Below are 25853 nucleotides of genomic sequence, written 5' to 3'. Positions count from 1 at the left end.
ATGATAATAGGCTACAACACGGTTGATAAGAATGGGCAGAAATGATCGTAAAGATTTTGAACAAATAATAACTGTATAAATTCCAGGTGAAGTGAAGTGACATAATAATATTTATGCATACACATGCACATAATTTGACTCATTGTGTATCAAATTCTCTGAAGTCTAAACCTTCTGCAAATTCCTGCTTCTTCATTGCATTCAACGGGCTGCCTCGCCGTCAAAGTTGAGCATGATTTATTGGTTGGGGAGAGGGAAATGTTGGTAATGGACATATTGTTTGTTGGTAAAAAAAAGGGTGAAAATCTAATTGTTGTTTGGACGTAATGTTAAAAGCTGGAACAAAGACGAATCTCGTGTTGCTAATAACAAGTACGCACACAAAAAAATGACAAACTTGCAGAAAACTATAGAAGAGGGCTACAAAAGCCACCCGGAGGAAAAAGACAAAAAGGGCTTAGATCAGCCTTTTTACTCACAGCCTGGGAAATCTGGAAAGAGTGAAATGCAAGAATACTAGTCCGCATCCAAAACGAGCTGGGATGCTGGGGCTTGGCCGGTGCGAAACACATTGGAAGATTATTGCTATGAGGATCATGGAAAACTGACGTGCAAGCATGTTTGCATTCAGGCATGTACAGTTTTTTTCCTCTCTTTCAGCCTCTGGCTGTGTAATTTTTCCCTCTATTGATATAACGCCAGTCAATCTGATTGGCCGTTCAGAAAAAACAAAAGATCTATTGATGTATGTATATTTTTCATCAAATCCTAGTGGGATCATGCCCATGGGTACCAACCAGGGTTTCCCAAACCGCCGGGGCTGGGGTTACCGTACCCCGGCGGTAAGCACGGTTACCGCACAGTAACCGCGGTAACCATGAAAAACCGTGCAAAATTTATCAAAAATCCAAATTATTTTTTAAATTTATTTTAATTTAAGGAGGTTACCGTGGTATTTATATTACCGTACCTCGCGGTAAGCCCGGTAACCGCGCGGTAAGGTAAACCCTAGTACCAGCACAATCCGCAAGCAAAAAAAGAAAAAAAAAAGGGGTCTTAGTCCACGGTTCTTCAACAATCCAACCTTAGCTTGTCTTCTGCTCCAATGCCTTCAATTGCAGCATCTGCACAGAAGAATTAGATCTTGTGCATAAAAAGAGAGCAACTCACGGAACAGCGAAAGAAGACTAGTATCTGCACAACAAGATCTACCGATGTATATATTTTTCATCGAATTCTGGACTCCTTGTGGGATCATGTCCATGGGCACCAGCACTGTCTGGAAGCAATGATAACAATAACAAAAATCTTCGCCCACGGCTCTTCAACAATCCAATCCAGCTTGAGTGCTCAGTGCTCACTCGTTTGCTCCAATGACTTCCATTGATACATAAAACATGTGCAAAAAAATTGCAATGAGAAGCGATGACATAGTATACAAAACCCAAAGTCATTCTGAGTTACTATAATGCCAAACAAACAGCCCCGCTAATTTGCAGTAAAACGATTAGATTATTGTCCAGTTCTATGAACAAATCGACTATAACAATACTCAAGGTCCAACTGGTAGGAATCCCACTGGAAAATGTCTTTCAAAACAAGCCAGAGTAAGTTTGATAAAACATAATAGGTTGGGTAACTTAATCTGCCCGCAAAGCATACAATATGCATGTTTCCAACCCATTTTATCCTAACCGATTGATCTGCCAACTGAATCTGGTTACAGAATAACATTAACATAAATATCTGAATTTTCATCTGTGTTTTCTGCGACTCATAGATGTTTCATTCAAACATCTGCCATCCATACAAAAGTTAGTCTCGCTAACTAAAAGTGATGGAAACTAACAAACAGAAAGCAACGAACTTTCATGTATTTTATTTAAACATAGCCAGTTTTTCATAATGATTTTATACCTACAGCCATACATAAAACTATATTTAGTTATAACGTAAAACATTACAGGGCTATATATGCATTAATCTAACAACAAAGTGAACGGAGACCAAGTTAAATTAGTTAGACAACAGTTTAATATCATACTGTAATAAAGGCATTCCAGCAACTAAGTACATGAAAACAACTAGATCTTTTTATGCTAATGTAACATTAAAACGAGGACTACCTGCAGTGTAGAAACTTGTGAAGGGATGACAGCGGGTGATGACAATGCAATCAAAGAGTTTCTTGAACTGCATTGAGTCAACTTGGACCATGTAGAAAGCCATATCCACCACTAAAATAAATGCATTAAGATCCACAGCATATCCCACAATATCTATTTTCTCTCTCTGCACAGCAGAACTCAGCCCAAGAATGCCATGCAGCTTGACAGTCTTCCGTAGCACCCATTTCGCGGCACCTCCAAGAGTGACCTTCCTCTCCCACATTTGGAATCCGCTGTATGACAGAATGGCAAGGCCGACATTATCATCCTCCCTACGCATGATACAATAGCGGCAATCGCTAGAAAAATTCGTCTCTGGCCAATTGCCATCGGTCACAGCTAGGGTCAACGTTTCGAGATTGAACTCAAGAATGTGATGCCCGGACACAGATAGCAACCAATAGAGGGCATTGCCAACAAGTATGGCAGGTGAACCAAAATGGTAGATGGTGGATACAGGCCCTGTGAAGATGGCATCACCCCATTCGCCGGTCACCAATGAGTAAACGGAGGCAAAGATTCGCCTATCCATCTTGCTGGCGCAGATCAGGACCAAGTTGAAGACCAACTTTAGATGCACTACTGAAATTAGTACAAGGAATGATGTGCAATGGAGCAGTTGGAGAGAAAGCAAAGCTTGCTATGCCTATGCGACGACCTTGTTCAAGTAGTAGCTTTGGATTCTGACCATACAAGGAGATTTTTTTTTTCAGTCAGTGTAATGCACATTTTTAATCTGCCAAGCCAAAAATTGACATCCAAATTCCCTCTCAATGCATCTGCAGTAGCATTTGCTGCGGCAAGTGTCCCTATGAACTGCATCTGCATGGCAATTTTCTTCAGATATTTGTACTAATCGTGGATGGTCCTTTGGGTTCGCACTTCCAAATGCGAGCATTTTGAAGAGGTAGCTCAATTCTTCATCTCAATGGTTGTTAAGAAACATTGGCTTTACAGTTCCAAGTTTCTCTGATTTTCTAAGTCTGCTTATGGTTACCACCTTGCTTCCCTCATTCATTTGTGCCACGGATTTATAGAATTCCTCCCAATTCATCTCATTCACATCTGAAACAAACTCCACAACCATCAAAATGTTCCCTGCCAAGAGAGTATGATTGTGTGCTATTCCCAAAAGATCACCTTCATTCAAATGCAAAATGGAAGAAAACTGTGATTGAACCCTTTCGTCGGCGCATACATGCGCAACCAGAGTTTTCTTCCCAACTCCAAGAGCACCAATGATTGGAAGAACAGCAGGCTGCACACCAGGAGGGTTGTATTCCAATAGGAAATTCAGGAGCCTCTGCTTTTCAGAATGACGGCCAAACATGAAGTTATCTATGTAAAGATAGGTATCATATGGTCTCCTTGACATCCGATCGCATCCACCCAAAAGAACAACAAATTCTGCCATGTGATCAACAGCAGTTTCTAATATTTCCAAAGTTCTGTGCAACTCAAGGTGCCTGGCCTTGTCCTTTCCAGAAGCATCAACAATTTTGCAAAAATGTTTGAGGGGAGGAAATGGGTTGCTAACCTCCTTGATGGGATCCTCCTGAATTAGGGTCCTGCACCTGAACATGTCCAGGACATGGTGGCCTCTGTACATGGCATCAGCAAGTGCCTTCAGCTGCATCAGCATCCCGGAGTTGGTGATGTATCGCCCATCTGCCTCCTTGACAACCATGGAAACTCGTAGGAGAAGCTGCTGCAGTCTTTTCAGCTGCTTCTCCTCTGAGATTTCATGTCTTCTTGAGTACTTGCTCATGAGGTAGGAGATGAACCGGGTGACCAGTTCACCGGTTACTGCTGATACGACATGCTCCATATCCAAACCTCGAAATTTAACAGAGAGATGAGAGATCAAATTTAGCTGTTGTGTGTGACTGAAATTTCAGGGAAGATTGTTTGCTTAAATTGGTAGTCATCTTTGTCAGGTCCGTCAAAATTGTTGGCTTCTATTTGTGATATTTTGGCCCTCGGAGCAACTATTTAGAAGAATCTTAAAAAAAAACATCTGGATGTCCTGACAAACTAGCCTGGCAGAGCAAGTGATTTTCCTAGGCAGACATAGGATATCTCATGATTGGCATACTGTTTAACTTAAATATTTAGTAGTACATTACTATTTTATATTTTTTTGTCACAGTGCCACACATAGTTGATATTTTATAGAACTTCATCTATCAACTGTTTCTGTGGGGAGTGAATTTCCCGAAGAATGAACAAAAAGTAGGCATTTAGGTCTTGGCCTGTTTGAAACCTCAGCTCAACCATGCGAAATAATTAACATTGCCAAAATAAATTACACCTATTTGGTGAGAGACCTAAGAAATTGGTGCTACAAAATTATCTGGCATCACTTTGAAAGCTATACAAATTTTAGGCCTAGTCATTCTTGCCAAAAAAAATACTCCCTCCGTTTCAAGTTATAAGACGTTTTGACTTTGGTCAAAGTCAAACTATTTTAAGTTTGACCAAGTTTGTTGGAAAAAGTAGTAATATTTTCATCCCAAGACAAATTTATTATAAAAATATATTCAATTATTGATTTGATGAAACTAATTTAGTATTATAAATATTACTATATTTATCTACAAACTTAGTTAAATTTAAAACGGTTTGACTTTGACCAAAGTCAAAACATCTTATAACCTAAAACGAAGGGAGTAGCAACAATTCAGACAACTTGCCAAATGTTGACCATGGCCAAATATTTTCATGGCCAGAATAATTGGTAAGGCTAATACTGGCATAGAACCAAACAGGCTCTTACTCTAGTATTCACTTCTTTCATCTACCACTGTTCCTCCGGGTACAAAAGCAAAATCAAGAATGGTAGGGTAGCATCTTATCTTGGCGACTATAATTTTAGTCATATAGCATTGAAAGTTATTGGTTTCAGTATTTTTCTTCTCATCTTTGTCACATTGAAGCCAGATTCTATTAGCCATAATGCCCTTATTTTGCTCACATTGGAGGCGTCAGCAATGATAGTGAGGGTGATGGATAAGGCAAGGAGCCACACACATGTTTGAACTCTTTCTCCATTGCCTTTGACAGGCTGCCTGCCAGCCCTAGCAATCCATCAAGATTGAGCTAAAATGGACAGAGAGAGCAATGTTAGTAATGTGCATATTGATTTTTGGACAAAAAAATCGGAGGAAATCTAACGGTTGTTTGGACGGAATGTTATAAGAGGGAGCAAAGACAACTTTAGCTGCTAATAATGTAAATCCATGTCCTTCAGTGTCTCAATAGAAGTTCAAGTATAATTCTTTGAAAGTATAGACCATAAGTATCCTGCTTACATGGTAACAACAGAATGTACATAAAACTGTTACCAGTTTAGCCATATGCCCATATACGACTAAAGGCAATAACCAGAATTTGTATTCAGACCCAACTCAGCTAACAGCTCTATTGATACAAAGAGATAGAAACTCGAAAAACACTCTTAAAGGAGACTAGTAGACTACTGTTTTTACACAAGATCTATTGATGCATATTTTTCACATCCATGACCCATGGGCACCAGATATGTCTAGAAGCAAAAACAAGAAGAAAACACCTTTTTTCACAGCTCTTCAACAATGCAATCCAGCTTATTGAGCTCACTCGTCTGGTCCAATGGCTTCCATTGCTGCATAAAAGATTGGATCTTGTTGTATAAAATCGCAATGCAGAGGAGGTAACATTGTACTGAACACACAATTTTCCTGAGTTACAATATTTGCAGTAAAAACGATAGGATTCCTATCCAGTTCTACGAGCGAAATGATTCAACTACAGGAAAGCGCATTCGAAAACACCCAAAGTTTGACAAAACATAATAGGTTAGGTGACTTGATCTGTCTTCAAAGCATGCTTCCAACCCATTTTCTCTTATAGCCAATTTGGTTTTCCGAATGACTCTAGTTACAGAATAATATCAAAATGAATATCTGAAATTTTCATCTGCATTTTTTTTGTGACCCATAGATCTTTCATTTAAACTTCTACCATCCCTCCAAAAGTTAGACTTGGTAACATGCTACTGTACTAAAAGCATATTTTTAGTTTTTCTGTAGACAATCTCCACTTTCTACGCAACGAAATGCTGAAAAGACTTCTAACATAGCTACATGCTTGTAGAAACTTTAACAAATTATACTGTAAGAAAACAGAAATTGACATAAAGCAACAAACTTTCATGTATCTTCTTTAAATGTGGACATCCATAAAACTACATTTAGTTATAACATAAAAGAATAACACGCTATAATTATGAATGCATCAGTCTAACAAAAAAAGTGAACAGAAAGCAAGTTAAATTGGTCAGCCAACAGATTAAAATCACAGTAAGGACATTCCAACAACTAAGTACATGGAAATAATTAGATCTTTTTATGCTAATGTTACATAAAAACAAGGAACTACCTGCAGTGTAGAAACTTGTGAAGGGATGACAGCGGGTGACGACATTGCAATCAAAAAGTTTCTTGGACTGCATTGAGTCAACTTGGAACATGTAGAAATCCGTATCCACCACTAAAATAAACGCATTAGGATCCTCGGAATATCCCACGATATCTGTTTTCTCTCTCTGCACAGCAGAACTCAGCCCAAGAATGTCATGCAGCTTGACAGTCTTCCACAGCACCCATTTCGCGGCACCTCCAAGAGTGACCTTCCTCTCCCACATTTGGAATCCGCGGTACGACAGAATGGCAAGGCCGACATTACCATCCTCCCCACGCATGATACAATAGTGGCAATCGCTAGAAAAATGCATCTGTGGCCAATTGCCATCGATCACAGCTAGGGTCGACGTCTCGAGATTGAACTCAAGAATGTGAGGCCCCCACACAGATAGCAACCAATAGAGTGAATTGCCAACAAGTATGGCAGGTGAACCAAAATAGTAGATGGTGGATACAGGCCCTGTGAAGATGGCATCACCCCATTCGCCGGTCACCGATGAGTAAATTGAGGCGAAGATTCGCCCATCCATCTTGCTGGCGCCGATCAAGACCACCTTGAAGTGGCAGGACCGGAAGCCGCCGCCGTGCACGTGGCCGTCGTCGCCGGCGGCACAAAGCACCGCGCCGTTCATGACGGATCTCTCCCCACCGTCGAGCTCCTGCGGAACGGCCACGCGGCGGCGATCGCCGGAAACGGGATCCCACACGAGGAACTCGCAGGTGTTGTAGTTGAAGATGAGGACGAGGCCGTGGCGGCAGCCTAGGAGGCTCGCGGCGCGGTAGTCGTCGAGCCGCAGCGCGAAGCGGTCGGGCGGGATGAGATCCGGCGGGTCGAGGACGGATCTGAAGACGGGGTGGTGGAGCTCGTCCTTGAAGACGCCGAGGAGGGGGGGATCCCGGTGGCGGGCGCGGAAGCGGCGGAGGAAGGCGGGGTCGGAGACGAGGCGGCGCCACTGCTTGCAGACGAGGGAGGCGCGGGGGAGGGAGGAGGGATGCGAGGAGAGGCGGAGGAGGATCTCCTGGATGAGGTCGTCGTTGTCCGGCGGAGGCACCGGCGGCGGCGCCGGCGCCGCCGGGGATGTCCGCCGCCGCCGCCGCTGCCGGCGGCAGGTCATTTCGTCGCCATGGTCACTCATGGGAATCTTTGTCTCGTTTGTTCACTCTGGTTTAGTTTTTCTCCCACAAATTCGGGTAAAATTTAAAAACTCGGATGAAATATGTCTCTCAACTTAAAAAATGGACGTGTCAACAACGAGACCGTTCTCTGTATAGTCATAACCAGCTACCTCAATCTCATATCTAGTTGCTACTAGTATACTTTCTCCGTCCAAAAAAAAAGGACAAACCCTGGGTTTCCGTGTCCAACATTTGACCGTCCGTCTTATTTGAAAAAATTATGAAAAATTAAAAAGACAAGTCACGCATAAAGTATTAATCATGTTTTATCATCTAACAACAACGAAAATACTAATTATAAAAAAATTTCATATAAGACGGACAGTCAAACGTTGGACATGGAAACCCAGGGATTGTTTTTTTTTGACGGAGGGAGTACTCAAAAGTGCATGTATTTTTTTTCTTCTTATGGAATTTTATCTTAGATTACTCATCTGATTTACGATCCGATTACACCATTGTGTTCATAACAATTAAATATTTATAACAAGATCTCACATGACTATATTTTTATGAAAAAAATATAAATTACTTTTATAATATATCTAAGAGTAAATTTCAGAAAACTGCAACTTTAGTAACAAAATTATCAGTTTGCTGCAATATTAGCGATATGTTTCAGTTTGCTACAACAATAGCGTGAAAAATTATCACAAAACTGCAACTACTGTAGCAACATAACGTAAAAGTTACAGTTTTGTGATAATTTAATACGCTATCGTTGCAGCAAACTAAAACATGTTGCTAATGTTGTAGGAAACTAATACTTTTATCACTAAAACTGCAGTTTTCTTAAATTTACTCTATATCTAAATTACTTTTAGATTTTATTAAATTACTTCTTAGTCATAAAAGTAATTTAATAAAGCTTGAAAGTAATTTACCTATATTATAGAAGTAACTTAAAACAAAAGGTGAAGTAACTTGTTACGGCATTAAAAGAAATCTATATATTCATGTTGTGAGTTGTTTATTTTATAATCATTTTTAGTCAATGACGTAATTTGTGCTGATTAAATTTAATTTCTATATAGACTCATGTTTTTACCTTTATAACGGATTTACTTTTAATGTCGTGATAAAGTTACTTTCTTTTTTTTCTAAGTTACTTATATATTACTTTTAGGCTTTATTGAATTTACTTTTATGAGTCTAAGAAGTAATTTAGTGAAATCTAAAAGTAATTTAGATATATGATAAAAGTAATTTATAATTTTTCATCAAAATATAATCATGTGAGATTTTGTTATAAAGATTCAATTCTTACGAACACAATAGTGTAATCGGATCGTAGATCGGATGATTAGTTTAAGACAAAATTATTTTTGACGCCGGCGTAGAGTAGAGCATCACATGGCTTCCAATTTGGATTCCTCTTGATGATGCCACGTCCGTGAATCACCAGGCCATGTACGGACGCACCAGCGCTTGTGGGATCGGACGGCCGATGAACATGTCGCGTGATAGGGCAAAACAGAGAGCGCGCGCGAATTAGATTTTGCCTTAAAAATGGGTGAAATTTAGGATTTGCGACAGTCTCTTGGAATTTGTAACCTTCATAGAACTGTTGGTTTCAGTTGGTTGTGAACTAATATTACCACACATTTTTTATTAAGGTAGCTAAGCTTAGTTTTACCATACTTTTGTGGCAACAAAATGACAAACTAAGTTTAGACAAAGTTAGACAAGAAAATAGAGTGTATGACATGTGGCCTAGGTGGCTAAGAGTTAGGCAAAGTAAACTTGTGTCATGAACCAATCACTACATGTTAAAGTATGGTTTACCTAAGGTTAGATGTGACAAATTTAGTTGCCAACCAAACATGCCGTCTCTTGGAGTTTTGCTTTCCCCTGCTTGTCACCTAAATTATTAGGGTGTGGTCATTTTCACTGTACTGTGTGAGCTTCATTTGTAAAGTTGTAACCCTAGCAAACATGGCTTTCTATAAATCGGTCCTCGTGGCTCGTGACCTTTTATCTAAAAAATTACCGTATTCGAGAAATGGTATTACTAAAGTTGACATAGAATATGTACTATTAAACTTCTCTAAATTTAAGCCATACCAATAACATTAATATTTATGTCAACTTCCATCTCTCCTCTGTTATTTCTTCTTTAGCTTCGACGTGGATGCCATCACTCATTCAATCTAGCTTCGACGTTGATGGAATACGACACCAGGGTTGGGGAAGACAATGGATGTGGAGGAGAAGAGTAGCGGTGTGTCAATCACCAGTAATTGAGGGGGCATCTTGCAAGGCAACGATTCCTGAGCTCAAGCAGCCAAGGGTGATGGTAGTGCGGCTTAGGGAGACGACGTAGCTTTGTGGTGGCGAGGAAAAGCGATGGTGGTTGCTAGGGCGTTGGAGATGGGCAGAAAAGGGGCCTGCTAGTGGATCCCGTCACGCTTTGCCTCCTTCGGCCACCATTGTATCCTCTCCAACCACATTTCCTCAGGCTGCCGCTGAATCTTCTCCAGTCACTGTCCCCGAAGGAAATGTGACTGAAATATTTTGGCCAGAGCAATTTTGTAATGGTATGGATTAAATTAACACTAAAATTTATTAATTTCCTTTTTTTTCATCCTTCTTGGCCAAAATAGGTAGCTGGGTTATCTGACACCATAGAACCAAATTATCTATGATGTGTATTAACATAGGGGATCATAGTTGGTTATCTAAAAATAGCCATTCTTTAGTCAGGTTTATTATGTGGATATAGGTCCACCTTTTATTCTATTTCCATCTCTATATAGCCTGTGCTCCTCACTTGTAACATATGTCGAAGAGTTAAAGATGAGAAATAAACCTTTTTTCCATCAATACAGATGTAAATGTAAATGTTGCGAGTGTGTGGATTTCTGTCTCTGGTTTTTTAATATATGGTGCCGTTAACTTTTGAATATATATTTTGACCATTCATTTTATTCAAAATTTTTATGCAAACATAGAAAAATATAAGTCACGCTTAACGAAACTTTAGTGATAAATCAAATAAAAAACAAATAATGATTATATGATTTTTTAATAAAATAAATAGTGAAGCGCGTATAAGAAAAAAATCAACAACGTGAGATGTTAAAAATTAAAGGGAGTAGTGCAGTAGAGAAAACGTCCTTGCTAAATATTTTCCTTCTTTTATACAGACCACATGCTTGATCGGACCATATTATACTCCTTTAATATATTGGTGACCGGAGTGATCTAGCTTTAAAAAATGATCACGCATAGTCACATATAAAATCAAATTAAGGGGAATATTCCCTATACAAAAATAATAGGTAACACATTGCATGAAATATATAGATATTATTATAATATATTTTCGTTTATCTGCATCAATGCACATGTATTCAGCTAGTATAATAAAACATTAATTATATGTATTTTTTTATGAAATTTAACTCCATTTGATTGAGAGGAATGGTTCATTACACAGTAGAACATGCAGCTCATCTTAACATAATGAAATCAAAAGTTATCTTGCACTTGGATCAGTAATTAATGGTCACATCATTGATAGTACTACATGTTCCTACAGTGGATGATTCATCATTTTTTGTCACCCTTACATGGAAATAAGCTGGATGCTTAGGCTCATCAATGACCATACTCTCACTACTTAGCATTGCAACAACATTTGACATGGTCGGTCGATCAACTGCATTCTCTTGTACACACAACAACGCAATGTTAATGCACCTCAACATACACGATGACTGCCAATTTGTAACCAATGATGCATCAAGAAGTTCAAGCCATCTTTCCTCTGACCACAACTTCCATGCCTATTTCAATATTTCAACAGACAGTATAGGTAAGATACCAAATAAACAAAACAATCTACACACTTTACATGTGTCCAAGAACTCACATATCCAAGGAGATTGATGAAGTCTTCACATTGATCTAAACTGGCATTTCTTTTTCCGCTAATGATCTCGAGAATTATAACGCCAAAGCTGAATACATCAGATTTTGGAGAGAAGAGGCCCTCGGAAGAATACTCTGGAGCCATGTAACCACTAAAAATGATATACAATATTTGTCAAATTTTGTTCATGCTTGAATTATAATGAAAAATATGTTCAAATTTCTATGATACTTACTAGGTCCCAACCACTCTTCTTGTAGTTCCTTCATTGCTATTTGAGCCAAATATTTTTGCTAGCCCGAAATCTGAAATTTTGGGGTTCATTTCGCTGTCCAAGAGAATGTTACTTGGCTTAAGGTCTCGATGAATCACACGCAATCGGGAGTGCTTATGTAGATAAAGCAGTCCTTGTGCTATTCCTTCGATTATCACTAGACGTTTGTTCCAATCTAGTAAATCTTTTTTCCTTTCATCTGCACAAAAATTATAAGAAAACAACAGGAAAAGGAGATAGACACCTCAACAAAATACTGATGGGAAAATTTTCCAAATTTTCCTCAATAAATAAACCTAAGTTCAGGAATCTAGATATATACCGAAAATATAGAAGTCCAAACTTTTGTTTGGCAAGTATTCATAGACCAATATTTTCTCCTCTCCTTGAGAGCAGCATCCCAAGAGCCTAACTAAATTCCTGTGCTGGAGTTTGGCAATTAGTTGGACTTCATTTTTGAACGCTAGGAAACCTTGTCCTGAATGTGAAGCAAGTCTCTTAACTGCTATCTCCAATCCCTCAGAAAACAGGCCCTGAAACAAATATTCAGAAATTTTTCATTGTGATTATCATGGGATCTATGGTAGTATGCAGTTTTTTTTATACGAATCTATATAATGAGAATTTGCATATCATTCTTTTGTATTATTAATCAGACAATGAAAGATTATACTCCACATGTGTCTTATTTACCTTATATACAGGGCCAAATCCACCTTCTCCAAGTTTGTTTTCTTCAGAAAAGTTATCTGTAGCCTTGATAACCTCACGAAACTCGAAAACCGAAAACTCTGAAATCTCTCCCTCCATTTCGCAAATTAGTTCATCTCCTCGGAACCTGCGACTACGCTTTTCTCGCAATCTCACTCTATCTGGATAATTGAGAATTAGTGCAGATTCATTACTCTTAGTTAACAATATAACGAACATAACAATTTGAGATGAACATTTCAGCGGCAATAAACACACCTTTTCTGAACCTTCTTGACCAACGACAGTAGTAACAGACGATCAAGCAGAGAACTACTGCCGCTACAGGAGCTGCAATAGCAGCAATTACCCATGATTTGCTCTTCTTTCCTAAATTAAAGAACCCACGATCAAATTTAACATGTCAATTAACGGCATATTTGCAAATAAAAAATAATTTGTGAATAAAAAATGTATATACGTGTTCTTAGCAATCTAAAAACAAAGGCTGAAAAATAAACTTCGATAAAAAAAAACTCTAAAATCAACTCTAAATTTACGGTTGAAAATTCAAATTTTGGCTGGTAAACATAGCATAAGTGTTCAGAGTGAAAATCATATATTTACAGAGGAAAAAAAAGCAGAATTTTCAGATACTGAAAAAGAGGGGGAGTTTTTACGCACTGTTTTTGGTCGGAGCGATGGAATCCGGCGCCGGAGTTGAGCCCGGCGGGCTGACACGCCGCGTGGGCTCGCCGGCGTAGAAGACAAAGGCCTCGAACCTGAGATTGCACCGGAGCAAGAGGACGCGTCCTCCCAAGCGCACGGAGGTGGTGGAGTTCACCATGGCGATGAGGCGCTGGAGGCAAGCCAGGCAGTCGCCGGCGGCCAAGTCCGGCGTGCACTGCGCCAGCGAGTAGAGCGTCTGCTTCGACTCGCTGCTGCCGTCCATGAAGCCGGTGGCGAACCGCCTCGCCGCCGCCGCCGCCGTCCGGGCCGTCACCGTCAGCAGCTCGCGGACGTTGGCGGCGGCGACGGCGGCGTCGCCGGTGATGTTCTGCTGGTTCCATGCCTGGAAGAGCGTGGCGTTCTCCGTGATGTTGGGCGCGGCGAGGAAGTCGTCGCCGGCGAAGCGGAGGAGGCAGTCGTCGTAGTAGATGGTCGCCGACTTGTCGCTCGGGCACGTCCGCCGCGCGTCCTGGAACGAGGCCGCGACGCAGTCGCCGCAGGCGGTGGCGTTGGCGACGTCGCCGCGGCAGAGCGCGAGCGCGTACGCCGCGTCGGGGGCCTGGCCGGCGGTGGCCGTGGCGAAGTGGTCCGGGGAGGAGGAGGCGTTGCTCGGGAGGGCGGTGGCGAGGCGCGCGAGGTTGGACTGGTAGGTGCCGTTGGCCGTGTAGTTGCCGCCGTTGCCGCAGAGCTGCGCCAGTAGTTCGCCGGCGGCGAGCGGCATGATGCTAAGGAGGAGCAGGACGCCGACCATGGCGAACGACGGTTTACCTGTAGTTGCATGCTTGGTGTTTTATCCGGAATCAACTTGTAGAGATTTTTTTTTCAAAAAAGAAATAAATAAAATGGTAATGAAACAATACTCCCAGTCTAAGATCCGCGGGTGAAAATGATTAAGTCCCTCAATTCAAAAGTCTAAGATCCACTGGTAAAAATGATTAAGGTGAACCAAACAATACTTTAAAAATTTATAGAAAATTCATTTCAAGTCCGATTAAGGTGAACCAAAGTTTCTCCACGATCCTTACAATATTCTCTTTAATATGACTGGTTCATATTTACTTAAAACAACCATTTTCAGTATGATTGTTTACTTATATATATCTTACTAGTCTCCATATAAGTTGATATTAGTAAGTGACCATACAAAAATTACTATTCTATGAAAGTATTAAAATTGCCATATTATAGGAAATACTATAAGAAATCTCATAGAACTTTGGTTTACCTCAATCATGTTTAATATGTTTTTTTTCCATTTTTCTTAAGTTTGGACTTTCTAGAGGCAAAAATATAGACCAACAAATTTAACGCATATTTAGAAACACCCCCCCCCCCCCCCCCCTAAATGATCTCAAATGAACGACCTTTCAACTATTAGGTTGTAGATCTTATCGAAGGTTACAAATTTTTTTTAGAACATACCTCCGTCTGAAGACTTTTGCAAATACATATAAAAAGAACAAATTCAAAAATAGATCTTAGATTGGAAAAAAAATATTTGAACCCCTAAAAGATATCAAATAATGAATAAACATTCAACTACAAAGTTGTATATCTCATTGAGGGCAACATATTCTATACACATAAGCTTTCCGTGCACACCAACTAGCAAATGCCACAGAAAATTCTAGAAAAAAATTAGATACATACTTCCAATAGTATTACACCAACGTGTGAAATCTTTTCTTCAAATTCATTATATTTTAGCCACAACAAAAAAGACAAAATTCTAACAGATTTTTACCCAAAAACTATTAGATTTTTCTTTTGTTTTTGTTACGGCTAAAATATATTGAATTTGAATATGAGACTTTACAAATATGTGTAATGCTATTAGGAGTATGTGTCTAATTTTTTCATCAAAGATGATAAATAAACTTTTTTTCCCATCAAGACAATGCAGAGGAAGCTAGAGCAGTCACGTTGAGACGCTCCCCAAAAACCTTATTGCCCACCTACCCGTGCAGGCACTCAAGCGGATAGGATTCCGGAGGCTCCGCTCGTCCCGTACACCTGTGCGCGTAGGTGAACGAAACCGGAGAAGGATCTTGCAGCGCAAGAACAGAGGGAGGAACAGGAGGAAGAAACGAAGTGCAAGAGTCGGGTAGAACTGAAGAACCTTCCGTACTTCTCTTCGTTCCTATGGCGGAGTATATGCGAGCGCGAGAGTAACGTTAATCAATCACCATGTTTAATACCGTCCGTTACAAAAAGAGAGAGAAGCAGCCGCCATCTACCTCGCCACGCCACGGCCTGGCCTGGCGCGCGCGCGCGTGTGGCTGTTCGCCCACCATCTCAACCGGTCAACAAAGACTCTCCACTAGCTCCATCGAAGATTATAGAACATATCTCCATCTGAAGTCTTTTGCAAATATAAGAAAAACAAATTCAAAAATATATCTGAGATTGGAAAAAATATTTGAACCCCTAAATGATATCAAATGAACAAACATTCAACTACAATTCGGTTAACTAAGACCCATGACTGAATTAATTTCGGTCTTTCGCTGGTCGAGACTGAACTACTTATCGAATATCTTTTCTGTTCGGTCTTATTCTACCCACTCCTATTTAGTGGTGCTCTTATTTTTAACGGTGATTTTTTTACGTATAACCACATGTGAAATTCAGTTTTTACATGCTAATGTCGTAGGGAATAATTATTTTCGCAGTGGATTTGTTAGAGATAAAAAAAAAAAGGTTTTCGCAGTTAGTCTATGACCTGAGACAACCTTAACTATTTTTGCAGGTGCTATTTGTTTTAGCCGCCCGTGACGTTGAGACATTTTTGCCCATGTGTGCGAGAATTATATAGCAGTGCCACCGTTCTTTTCCATTGTTCAAGTACTTCTACTACCTGATCAGCCAAGGGGGAGAAATATCTTGATCCTGCAGTTTTTCCTTATCGTCGTGGACGTACTCCCTCCGTACTCGTAAAAAAAGTCATTTAGGATAATGTTTAAGTCAAACTTGAGAATATAACTCTCAAGTTATTAAGTTTGAAAATATAAAAATTATATGAATAGTCTTGAAAAGTCATAAAAGTATATATATATCACTTTTCAATAAATATTTTTATAAAAACAAGAAGACAAAGTTGTGTTTTGAAGACCGTATCGTTGTCCAAAACGATTTCCTTTACGAGTACGGAGGGAGTACACTCGTACAGGACAAAGGTATGGATCTATGTTAGTCTCACCTATATAACCAACACGTCTAACAAAATATTAAAATTTTAATATTTATAATATAGTAATAATAGTTTATGCAACATTCGAGTTAACGACTAGTTAATATAATAGCCCATTAATACATAATTAGCTAGATGCTACTTCCTCCATTCTATATTATAAATCGTTTTATTTTTTTCTTAATTTAACTAAGTTTATAAAATAATTTAGTAATATTTACTTTCATTAAAACTAAATTTTAATAAATTTAAAAAATATATTTATTTTGTGTTGAGAATATTGCAATATTTTTTTATAAACTTAGTCAATTTTTGAAAAAAGTTAAAGCACTAATAATATAAAAACAGAAAGACTAATTAAGACTTTTGGGTGTGCCGGTCTCCAGCCGGCACCCTGTCCATGTCTGCCTTTCCTTATCCATCACCATTTGTTCATTTCACCTGTCATTTTGAGAGATAAAAAAATTTCTCGATTCATTTATATTTATCGTACGTTAGTTGCTTTCAACATTACTTCCTAAATTAATTTTAGGCCTTCACACACGCTTTCTAGTATGAAATGTTAACAATTAACTTGACTAAATACTCTCTCTGTGTCCACAAATATAAAGATTTTCTTAAAGACATTAAGGATAAAACAAAAAAGGCTATAAAATAGAGTTTAGGATTAGTTGAAAATTAAATGAGATATGGTTAAGTGAGGGAAGTAGTACCAAGTAATCGCGTGTATTTATATATGGAAAAAATTCAAATGCTATAATTTCTTATATTTGTGATGAAATGAGTATTAGACAATAATGCACTTCCTTTCTTTTCCCTGAAATCCTATGGACTGACGTGAAGGGCACGAGACCAGCAAAAAACTCACCGTTAATAAAATGAAATACTTGTAAACCATCACTCTCGATGGTCTTTGAATTATTCAATGGACGCGCCTTCTTGAATTTAAAGACAATGTGTACTATATGGGATAGCTCGATAGGTCCTGAAGTTTGACAAATTCTTCATTTAGCTTGTTGCTATCAATCAGTAAACGGTCCCTCTTTAATTTAGATATATATATAGAGACAGGATAACAGGAAGAAAGGAAGTGTCTTATTGTCCACAAATACTCCCTCCGTTCTTAAATATTTAATGCCGTTGACTTTTTTTAAACATATTTGACCGTTCATCTTATTTAAAAATTTTTGTGAAATATGTAAAACTATATGTATACATAAAAATATATTTAACAATGAATCAAATGATAGAAAAAGAATTAAGAATTACTTAAATTTTTTTAATAATACGAACGGTCAAACATATTTACAAAAATCAACGATGTCAAATGTTTATAAACGGAGGGAGTATAAAAGAGTGAAGTGTATAAAAAATTCTAGCACAAGGGACTAAAAAATAATTTTCATATATACTTGAGGTATCAAAAGTTGTGATAGCTCTCGTCGTACCTATCAAAGGACGTAAAATCGCTCAAGATTTTTAGACCTTGGTTTGAGATGTGTGTAGTCAAGTATGAGATCAATTTCCTGGGTCTGCCAACCTGAGTAGAAACAAAAATAAGCAGAAGATGACCGGCCAGCCCGGCACATCAATCAAATTTAATTAAACTTATATTTATATTTTGTGTGCATAAAGATTTTTTTTTACCTTCTCTCTTGAGATATTTGTAGCCACATATATGAAAAAAAAAATCGCTCGATCCGCAATCATAGATTGATACTCTCTTCGTTTTATATTATAAATTCATTTTAACTTTTTTAATTATTATTTTTAAGTTCTGAACAAATTTATAGATAAATTAGCAACATCTGCAATATTAACTTAGTTCCATTAAGACTACCATTTAATATATTTTGATAATATATTTATTATGTGTTAGAAATATTGCTATATTTTTTATAAAAAATCAAATCTACTTATAATATGAAACCGGAAATGCCAGCGATCGGGCGCTCGATCAACTGCAGAAAAATCATGTGCCCACCGCTTCTCACGCCTATGCACGCGCGCTCCTGTGCCTCCGCGCCGTCCCCACCACGCGCCCCACCATACGCACCGTTGCAACAAATCACCCACATATTATGGAAACGCTCTGTTAAGGGAATCTGTTTCATTTTTTGTTCCACCAACAATGTTTCACCAATTGTACTTGTAATGTTTCACTATATATGAATCAAATGTTGCAGTGAATTGAAACATCTTTTTGCTATTTGCTGAAACATTGTTTTTATGTAGGGTGAAACAACGCTCGATTTTTTTGGAAAATGTTGTTTCGTACGTTGTTGCAAAATGTTTCACGGGGTGATTTAATTTGGTTGTGTTTTAGCTTTTTAAAATATTGAAACAATTTCGATCTGCTTGGTGAAACGATTTCGATCTACTTGGTGAAACAACGTCTGATTTTTTTTACAAAATTCGGACGTCCGATTTGTAGGTGGCCCCATATGAAACGTTAACGGAGGGGTAGTATAACAAAGGGGTGTAGCTATATTTATGGCGCCATATTTTTCATCAAAAAATAGTCGGCATGTATTTACATTGTAAGTCCCTAAATTACATATGTAATTTTAGTGTATTTACAATGTAAGTCTCAAAATTACATATGTAAGTACTAAAATTACATATGTAAATTCGAAAATTACATACTAATTACATATGTAAGTGGGGTGTAAATGAGGTGTAACTACTGTGTAAGTGGCTGAAAAAAAAAAGACTATAGCATATGGCGCCATATTTCTAGCAACTCCGTAATAGAGGGTACTGATCGGGAATAAAAAGGGGAAGCAGCTGACTGGCCGGCCGGCTGCCAGGCAGTTAGCTAGCTTAGACGCCATGGACATCGTCGTCGGCGTCCTGCTCATACTGGGCCTCATGCCGATGCCGTTCGAGGTCATCATGGCCGCCGCCGACGATGGTGGCGGCGTGTTCTGCGACAACCTCAAGCTCGTGTCCGCAACCCTCCCCAACAAAACCTCCTCCTCCCCGCACCACTACGCCACCGCCGCCGCCGGCCAAGCCCCCGACGTGGTCTACGTCCTCGCGCTCTGCCGCGGCGACCTCAACGACACAGCTTGCGGCGAATCCGTCGCCTACACGTTCGCGAGACTGATCAACGAGTCGTGCGTCGCCAACTACACGGCCGGGGCTTACTACGGCGACTGCACCGGCGTCTACTCCTTCCAGAACTTTCTCGATCCTTCCGACGCCACAGAAGACGAGGAGCTCTTCGAGAGGTGGAACATCAACAACATCACCGGCGACGCCGAGAACGTGCTGTTCGTCGCCGGCCTCATCCAACAGCTGCTGTCGGAGACGGTGGAGACGGCGGCCGGCGCGGCGGGGCGGTTCGCGACGGGCGTCGTGGACACCGGCAGGACGTTCCCGCTGGTGTACTCGCTGGCGCAGTGCACGCCGGACATGTCCGCCGGCGACTGCCTGGCGTGCCTCCGCCGCCTCACCAGCATGATCAACTCCACCACGGCCGTGCGCATGGGTGCGCAGATACATGTCACACGGTGCTACTTCAGGTATGAGGCGTACGTGTTCTACGACAGCAAGCCCATGCTGCATCTCACCGGCGCGCCGGCTCCGGCCATCCCCAAAAGTAAGACTATTCTTGGATTCTCAATTATTAGACCTCGTTCGGTTATTCCCTCCAACTGTGGAATTAATCCTCTGGGTGGGCTTTGTTCGGCTATTCTCCATGACTATAGACGTCCAAAATGGGCAGCACGGCCGGGCTCGGGCTGAGATCAGTTGCCCATGCCTACTTACTGCACCATCGGTCTTGGCACGGCTCAATAAGACTCAGGCTATACCGGACCGGCCTAAAGGCATGAAAGCTCACCGTGTTAAAAGTCTATTTTGCCTCCATAATCTCTTAAGGCAGTCTCCTCATGGCTGGAATAAGTCTAGTTTTCATCCCTCATTTCTTTGGGCCGTGTCCTATATTACTAGAATAACTCTATTTACCTCCCTGATCGTTAGACCGGGCCATGTCGGGTGGGCCCATCGTGCCAAGGCAGAGGCCCAGACACGGCCCAAAGGTCGGATCATGTTGTGCTTGGGTCGGGCTAAAACCCTATGCTATAGGCCTAGCCATCGGGCCTCAGGCCTTTTGGCCAACTATATCCACGACGGACGCAATGGATGGGATTAACCAAACAAGCTTTAGAGATTACAAATTCCGTAAAATTAAATCATATATAGTATACTCTTCTGATCTGACATGTTAGTGACCTTAGATGGCGTCACATGTCACTAGTATAACAGGGTAAATCTTTAATGTTCGATCTAAAGGAAGGACATATGGACAAACCTCACACCAAATGTTTTGAACTTGTTTGAGTTTAGTTAAAATTAATTTAATTTCAGCAAAATCAGATTCAACCTTTTTTTTCTGACATTTGGAATTCACCAAAATTATTATGTATTCAGATTTTCAACCTCCTAACCCACATGTCAATTCAGATTTTCAATTTCCTAACCCACATGCCAGTAACTTTAGATGACCCCACATATCAATGGGTACATGCGAGTAAATTCTTAAATTTTGATCTAAAGGAACAGTATATGATCAAATCGCCTGCTATGATTTAAATTACTTTCTTATTAGTTTTGACGTGAAAAATGTTCATTGCCTTGAACAATTTCGAATTTGTTTGACTTTAGGTAAAGTTATTTCAAATTCAGCAAAATCTGTTCAAATTATTTTTTTTTGAATTTCCTGAAATTTGTAATTCACCAAATTATTTAATATTGCATGTTGTGAACCTGTCCCAATGCACTATAGTAATGAATGATTTACAAAATAATATCCAATGTGTACTATTAATATATTTTTCCATGTATACAAATTAGCTTCTATCTACTTTTGTTTAGAAAAAAGATTGTTATGTCATGTTTTAGGGCATAAGAGCAAGCTCTGGGTAATTCCCATTGTCGTAATTCCTGTGGTGGCATTTTTCTGCTTCATTGTTTACTGCGGCTGGTGGAGGAGGCACAGAAAAGGTAGGTTACTAATTTATAAAATATTTCATATTGTTTAAATTACTTACCAATGTCATGGTCAGTTTTTTACAGTGAGGTATAGATACTAGGAGATTCTACATTACTAATTAATTAAAATCAGGGAAAATGACACTAGCTAGTTAACATTAGGTGGTCTCAGACCATAAAAGGTACCTAGTGTTGTGTTCATTAGATATAACTGAAAATCGAAGAGTGATATTCTTGATTATTCAGGTATAATGGGATTACAAGCAAGGAGAACTGATAACTTGCAGGGAGAGGAAGAATTAGTTTGGGACCTAGAAGGAAAAAGTCCAGAGTTTTCAGTATTTGAGTTTGATCATGTACTGGAGGCTACAAGTAATTTTTCTGAAGAAAACAAGCTTGGAGAAGGTGGCTTTGGCGCCGTGTACAAGGTAAAAATACAAAACACATAGTCCCTCCGTTAATTTTGAACATATATTTGATCTTTTGTCTAATTAAAAGAACTAGTACAAATATGTATAAATATAGGTCATGTTTAAAGTAATAGTAATGATAAAACAAATTACAATAAATAAATGATAATTACATAATATATTTTGTATAAGATTAATGGACGAACATGCCCATAAAAATCAACGGCGTCAAAGGAGTATGTGATTATGTGTAATGGGAAACTTATCTAGTTTAACCTCAGTAGACGACTATAAAATACACATGCAACTATTATTTAAAACGGGTTCAATTTTGGCTTCATGATAATTATCAGGAATTGAACTTTCGGTCTAAAGTTTTATGACACCTAAAACACACCACGCTCATCTCCAAATATGCATCCAAATTAGCTACTGGTTTCCTGAGGACTTATCATGGATCAACTACCTTGTGCATCATAAAACAATCTGCTTGCACCACAAAATCACTGAAGGACTTCTATTTTTTTGCAGGGCCAGTTTTCTGATGGAACGGAGATAGCAGTCAAAAGACTTGCTTCACATTCAGGACAAGGTTTCATAGAGTTCAAAAATGAAGTCCAGCTCATAGCCAAACTACAGCACAGGAATTTGGTTAGGCTCTTGGGGTGTTGCTCTCATGGAGAGGAGAAAATTTTGGTCTATGAATTCTTGCCAAACAAAAGCTTAGACTTATTTATCTTTGGTATATAATTTGTATTATATTTCTCAGTATAGGTTACATATTTTCATAAAAAATAATTGTTATGTTCTTTTTCCTGTCATACTGATACTTTACTGATGTGCAGATGAAAATAAAAGAGCTTTGCTGGATTGGTACAAACGTCTAGAAATAATTGAAGGAATAGCACATGGGCTTCTTTACCTACATAAGCACTCCCGATTGAGTGTCATACATCGAGATCTTAAACCGAGTAACATTCTCTTGGATAGCGAAATGAACCCTAAAATTTCAGACTTTGGGTTAGCAAGAATATTTAGCTCAAATAACACAGAAGGAAACACAACAAGAAGAGTGGTTGGTACATAGTAAGTTTCATGTAAATTAGTCCACTTATGAAATTTATGTTATAATTCGACTGCACATACAATATATAATTTTTACTTGCATGTATCATTTTAGCGGCTACATGGCTCCTGAGTATGCTTCTGTGGGCCTCTTCTCTATCAAATCCGACGTATTCAGCTTTGGTGTTCTATTTCTTGAGATTATCAGTGGAAAAAAGAATTCTGGTTCCCATCATAGTGGAGACTTTATCAATCTCCTTGGATTTGTGAGTTTACAAACACATATACAATATTTTAAAATTGTCTTTTCTGTCTAAGTGGTGTTTTTCCTACATTAACCTACCTATATTGTTCTTGAAATTTCATACAGGCATGGTCACTATGGGGAGAGGTAAGATGGCTTGAACTCATCGATGAATCATTAGTTTCCAAATATCCTCCTGCAGAAAATGAAATCATGAGGTGCATTAACATAGCATTGCTGTGTGTACAAGAGAATGCAGCTGATCGACCAACCATGTCAGATGTTGTTGCAATGCTAAGCAGCAAGACGATGGTCCTGGCTGAACCTAAGCACCCGGGATATTTCAATGTGAGAGTGGCAAATGAAGAGCAATCTGTTCTTACTGAGCCATGTAGTGTTAATGATATGACCATATCTGCCATAAGTGCTAGATAGTTTATTCTTCATGTGTCATGTGGCTTTCGTTGATCCAATGTACGTAGTATTTGAAGATATCATAACAGAATTATAATGCTGTGGTATTTCAGGTGTCGGAGTATGTACTCCCCAAAGAGTGATCCTAGATTTTTGTATACAAACAAATGGCTTTTGTATTTATTTGGTGGGTAGCAAATCAATACCATAACTATCGTTGGTGCCAATTTTGAAAACAAAGTGAAAATATTGGGTATGGCCTAGTAAAAAATGAAGAACATTGGTTACAAGACTCTGTTCGTGATGGGTTTTAGGCTGAGCTTATGGTTTGCACGACAAAACGAGACAATTGATTAGGAATATGATTAATTAAGTATTAATCTCTACTATTATAAATATTGAAAATGTTTGTGCCGGTATTTTGGTATGTTATCCGTGTTTGAGTCAGTTTTTAAATTTCATTCGCTTTTGAAAATACAGATCCGTGTTTAAGTCAGATTTTAAATTTGTTTGCTTTTAGAAATAAAAAATAGTCGTGTAAGAAATTTCTTTAAAAAACTCGCATGCGGACTTCTAATTGTAGCTCCTGATTTTCTAAAAAAAATATCCAAACAAATTCCCACAATCAATTTTACCTTAGCTAAACCGTATAACAATAATAAGATTAAAATAGTTTTCACTCGTTGTAATGCACGGATATTTTTTTAAGCTATATTATAAACTTGAAAAATGGGTTTAACCAAAGAAATGAAACGCAGCTGAGATTGGCATTTGCCCCAGTTGCTGCCTGTCTCTGATGAGTAAACGCAGGCGCATATGTGTATCCCTATCCAGCCACTATGGCTGCCACCTCACGGGACTAGAGTGGCAAGCCACTGTTCGCCGTCGTGGGTACTAGTCATTGTACAGACCGGCAGCAATCGATGTACTCCCTCCAGCCCATAAAAATCAACATAATACTAGATGTGACACATCTTAGTACTATGAATAGACGGAGGGAGTATAAAATAATGCACTTCAGAATTTCAACCTCCCGACTCACATATTAGTGACTTTAGATGACCCCACATGTCATTGGGTACATGAGAGGTGTAGGATCGAATCACAGTAACTAAACCAGCCAGAGGGGGGGTGAATGGTTGGTTTACCCAAAAATCGAAAACTTTTAGCGGAAATAAAAGTTACCCTCGAATTCGATGAGATCGGTCTGACCGGAGTAGATTAGCCGGTCTGACCGAAGCGTAGCCGTTGGTCTGACCGGTGTAGATCGATCGGTCCGACCGCCAAAACTTGTTGCCACCTCCTATCGCCGAAGCCGGTTTGACCGCAGGTCACCCACCGGTCTGACCGCTGCGATGCCGCCGGTCTGACCACCGGTGTGTCGCCGGTTAGACCGCCGAAATCCGGTGAAACACAAATCGAAGAACTCTTAAAGTAGATGACGACTTTATTGATTCTCTCTGTGTTTACAAAGTGCACCAACAGCACTCCTTACAAAAATTTCGACTAAACTCAAAACCTTAACTCAAAACTCAACTCAATTGCTCTCAAAAACGATACCGGGAAGCCTCACGCTCTCCCTCTATTTATACGCGAGGTAGGCAGCCTAAAGCCACGAACCAAACTCATACTAGGAGTCCTAAACACCTTAGGAAACCCTCTAGTACAAGAAACAAACTTTACATAACCAATCATACCAAATTTGGACTCCTTCCAAATTCAACTCCGCATCCCATATGCACACAATAACTCCATCGTATGCCATATGGAATCTCCATCAACCACGTGCATCAACTCTAGCCTAAGTATCCCGCATGATCTCTGACCACCACGGACGTCGTCTTATCCCCAAGCCGACTCCCGGTCCATCACCGCAAATACTCTCCCGAGGCATCGAGTCACCTACACATGAAATAAACAAAGAAACCATCTTCCGAGACCAAGCTATCTCCAACTTAACTCATTAGTAGCAAACAACAGTATTACATACATATAGTATCCATCTAGAAGCCATAATCATGAAATAATCACGGATATCCAAACAAACAACCCGAAACCGAAACCGACACAGCGTCGGCCGGTCAGACCGTGAGCTGCGCCGGTCTGACCGCGCAATACACGCCGGTCTGACCGGCAACCACGGCCCGGTCTGACCGGT

The 25853-nt window shown here is 39.5% G+C and overlaps 3 protein-coding genes and 1 pseudogene across 4 annotated transcripts; 1 reads left to right on the top strand and 3 right to left on the bottom strand.

Annotated features, from left to right (window-relative positions):
- Positions 1–18: 18 nt before the first annotated feature.
- LOC127786407 (uncharacterized) lies at positions 19–5760 on the bottom strand (annotated as a pseudogene).
- LOC127786408 (uncharacterized) lies at positions 5280–7801 on the bottom strand. Its single transcript, XM_052313814.1, has 2 exons — positions 6588–7801; positions 5280–5811 (listed from the first exon to the last, which is right to left on the bottom strand). Exons 1-2 carry the CDS (start codon positions 7765–7767, stop codon positions 5783–5785), a joined length of 1209 nt encoding a protein of 402 aa, XP_052169774.1. The 5' UTR covers positions 7768–7801; the 3' UTR covers positions 5280–5782.
- Positions 7802–11212: 3411 nt separating this feature from the next.
- LOC127752851 (cysteine-rich receptor-like protein kinase 10) lies at positions 11213–14179 on the bottom strand. Its single transcript, XM_052278284.1, has 7 exons — positions 13330–14179; positions 12925–13035; positions 12649–12827; positions 12278–12488; positions 11917–12154; positions 11682–11832; positions 11213–11595 (listed from the first exon to the last, which is right to left on the bottom strand). The coding sequence occupies exons 1-7, from the start codon at positions 14123–14125 to the stop codon at positions 11302–11304; spliced, it is 1980 nt and encodes a 659-aa protein (XP_052134244.1). The 5' UTR covers positions 14126–14179; the 3' UTR covers positions 11213–11301.
- Positions 14180–19335: 5156 nt separating this feature from the next.
- LOC127786041 (cysteine-rich receptor-like protein kinase 10) lies at positions 19336–23922 on the top strand. Of its 2 annotated transcripts, XM_052313366.1 has the most exons (8): positions 19336–20168; positions 21473–21574; positions 21809–21990; positions 22504–22714; positions 22818–23058; positions 23153–23303; positions 23408–23428; positions 23541–23686. In XM_052313366.1, exons 1-8 carry the CDS (start codon positions 19397–19399, stop codon positions 23577–23579), a joined length of 1719 nt encoding a protein of 572 aa, XP_052169326.1. In that variant the 5' UTR covers positions 19336–19396; the 3' UTR covers positions 23580–23686. The 2 variants fall into 2 exon arrangements, with proteins under 2 accessions (XP_052169326.1, XP_052169325.1); XM_052313365.1 differs by having other exon boundaries at positions 23408–23922.
- The last annotated feature ends 1931 nt before the right edge of the window (positions 23923–25853 follow it).

This window comes from Oryza glaberrima, chromosome 10 (assembly GCF_000147395.1).
Source record: "Oryza glaberrima chromosome 10, OglaRS2, whole genome shotgun sequence".
Classification (NCBI taxonomy): domain Eukaryota; kingdom Viridiplantae; phylum Streptophyta; class Magnoliopsida; order Poales; family Poaceae; genus Oryza; species Oryza glaberrima.
The sequence above is the reverse complement of the archived record's forward strand: the minus strand, read 5'-3'. Positions and strand labels throughout refer to the sequence as shown.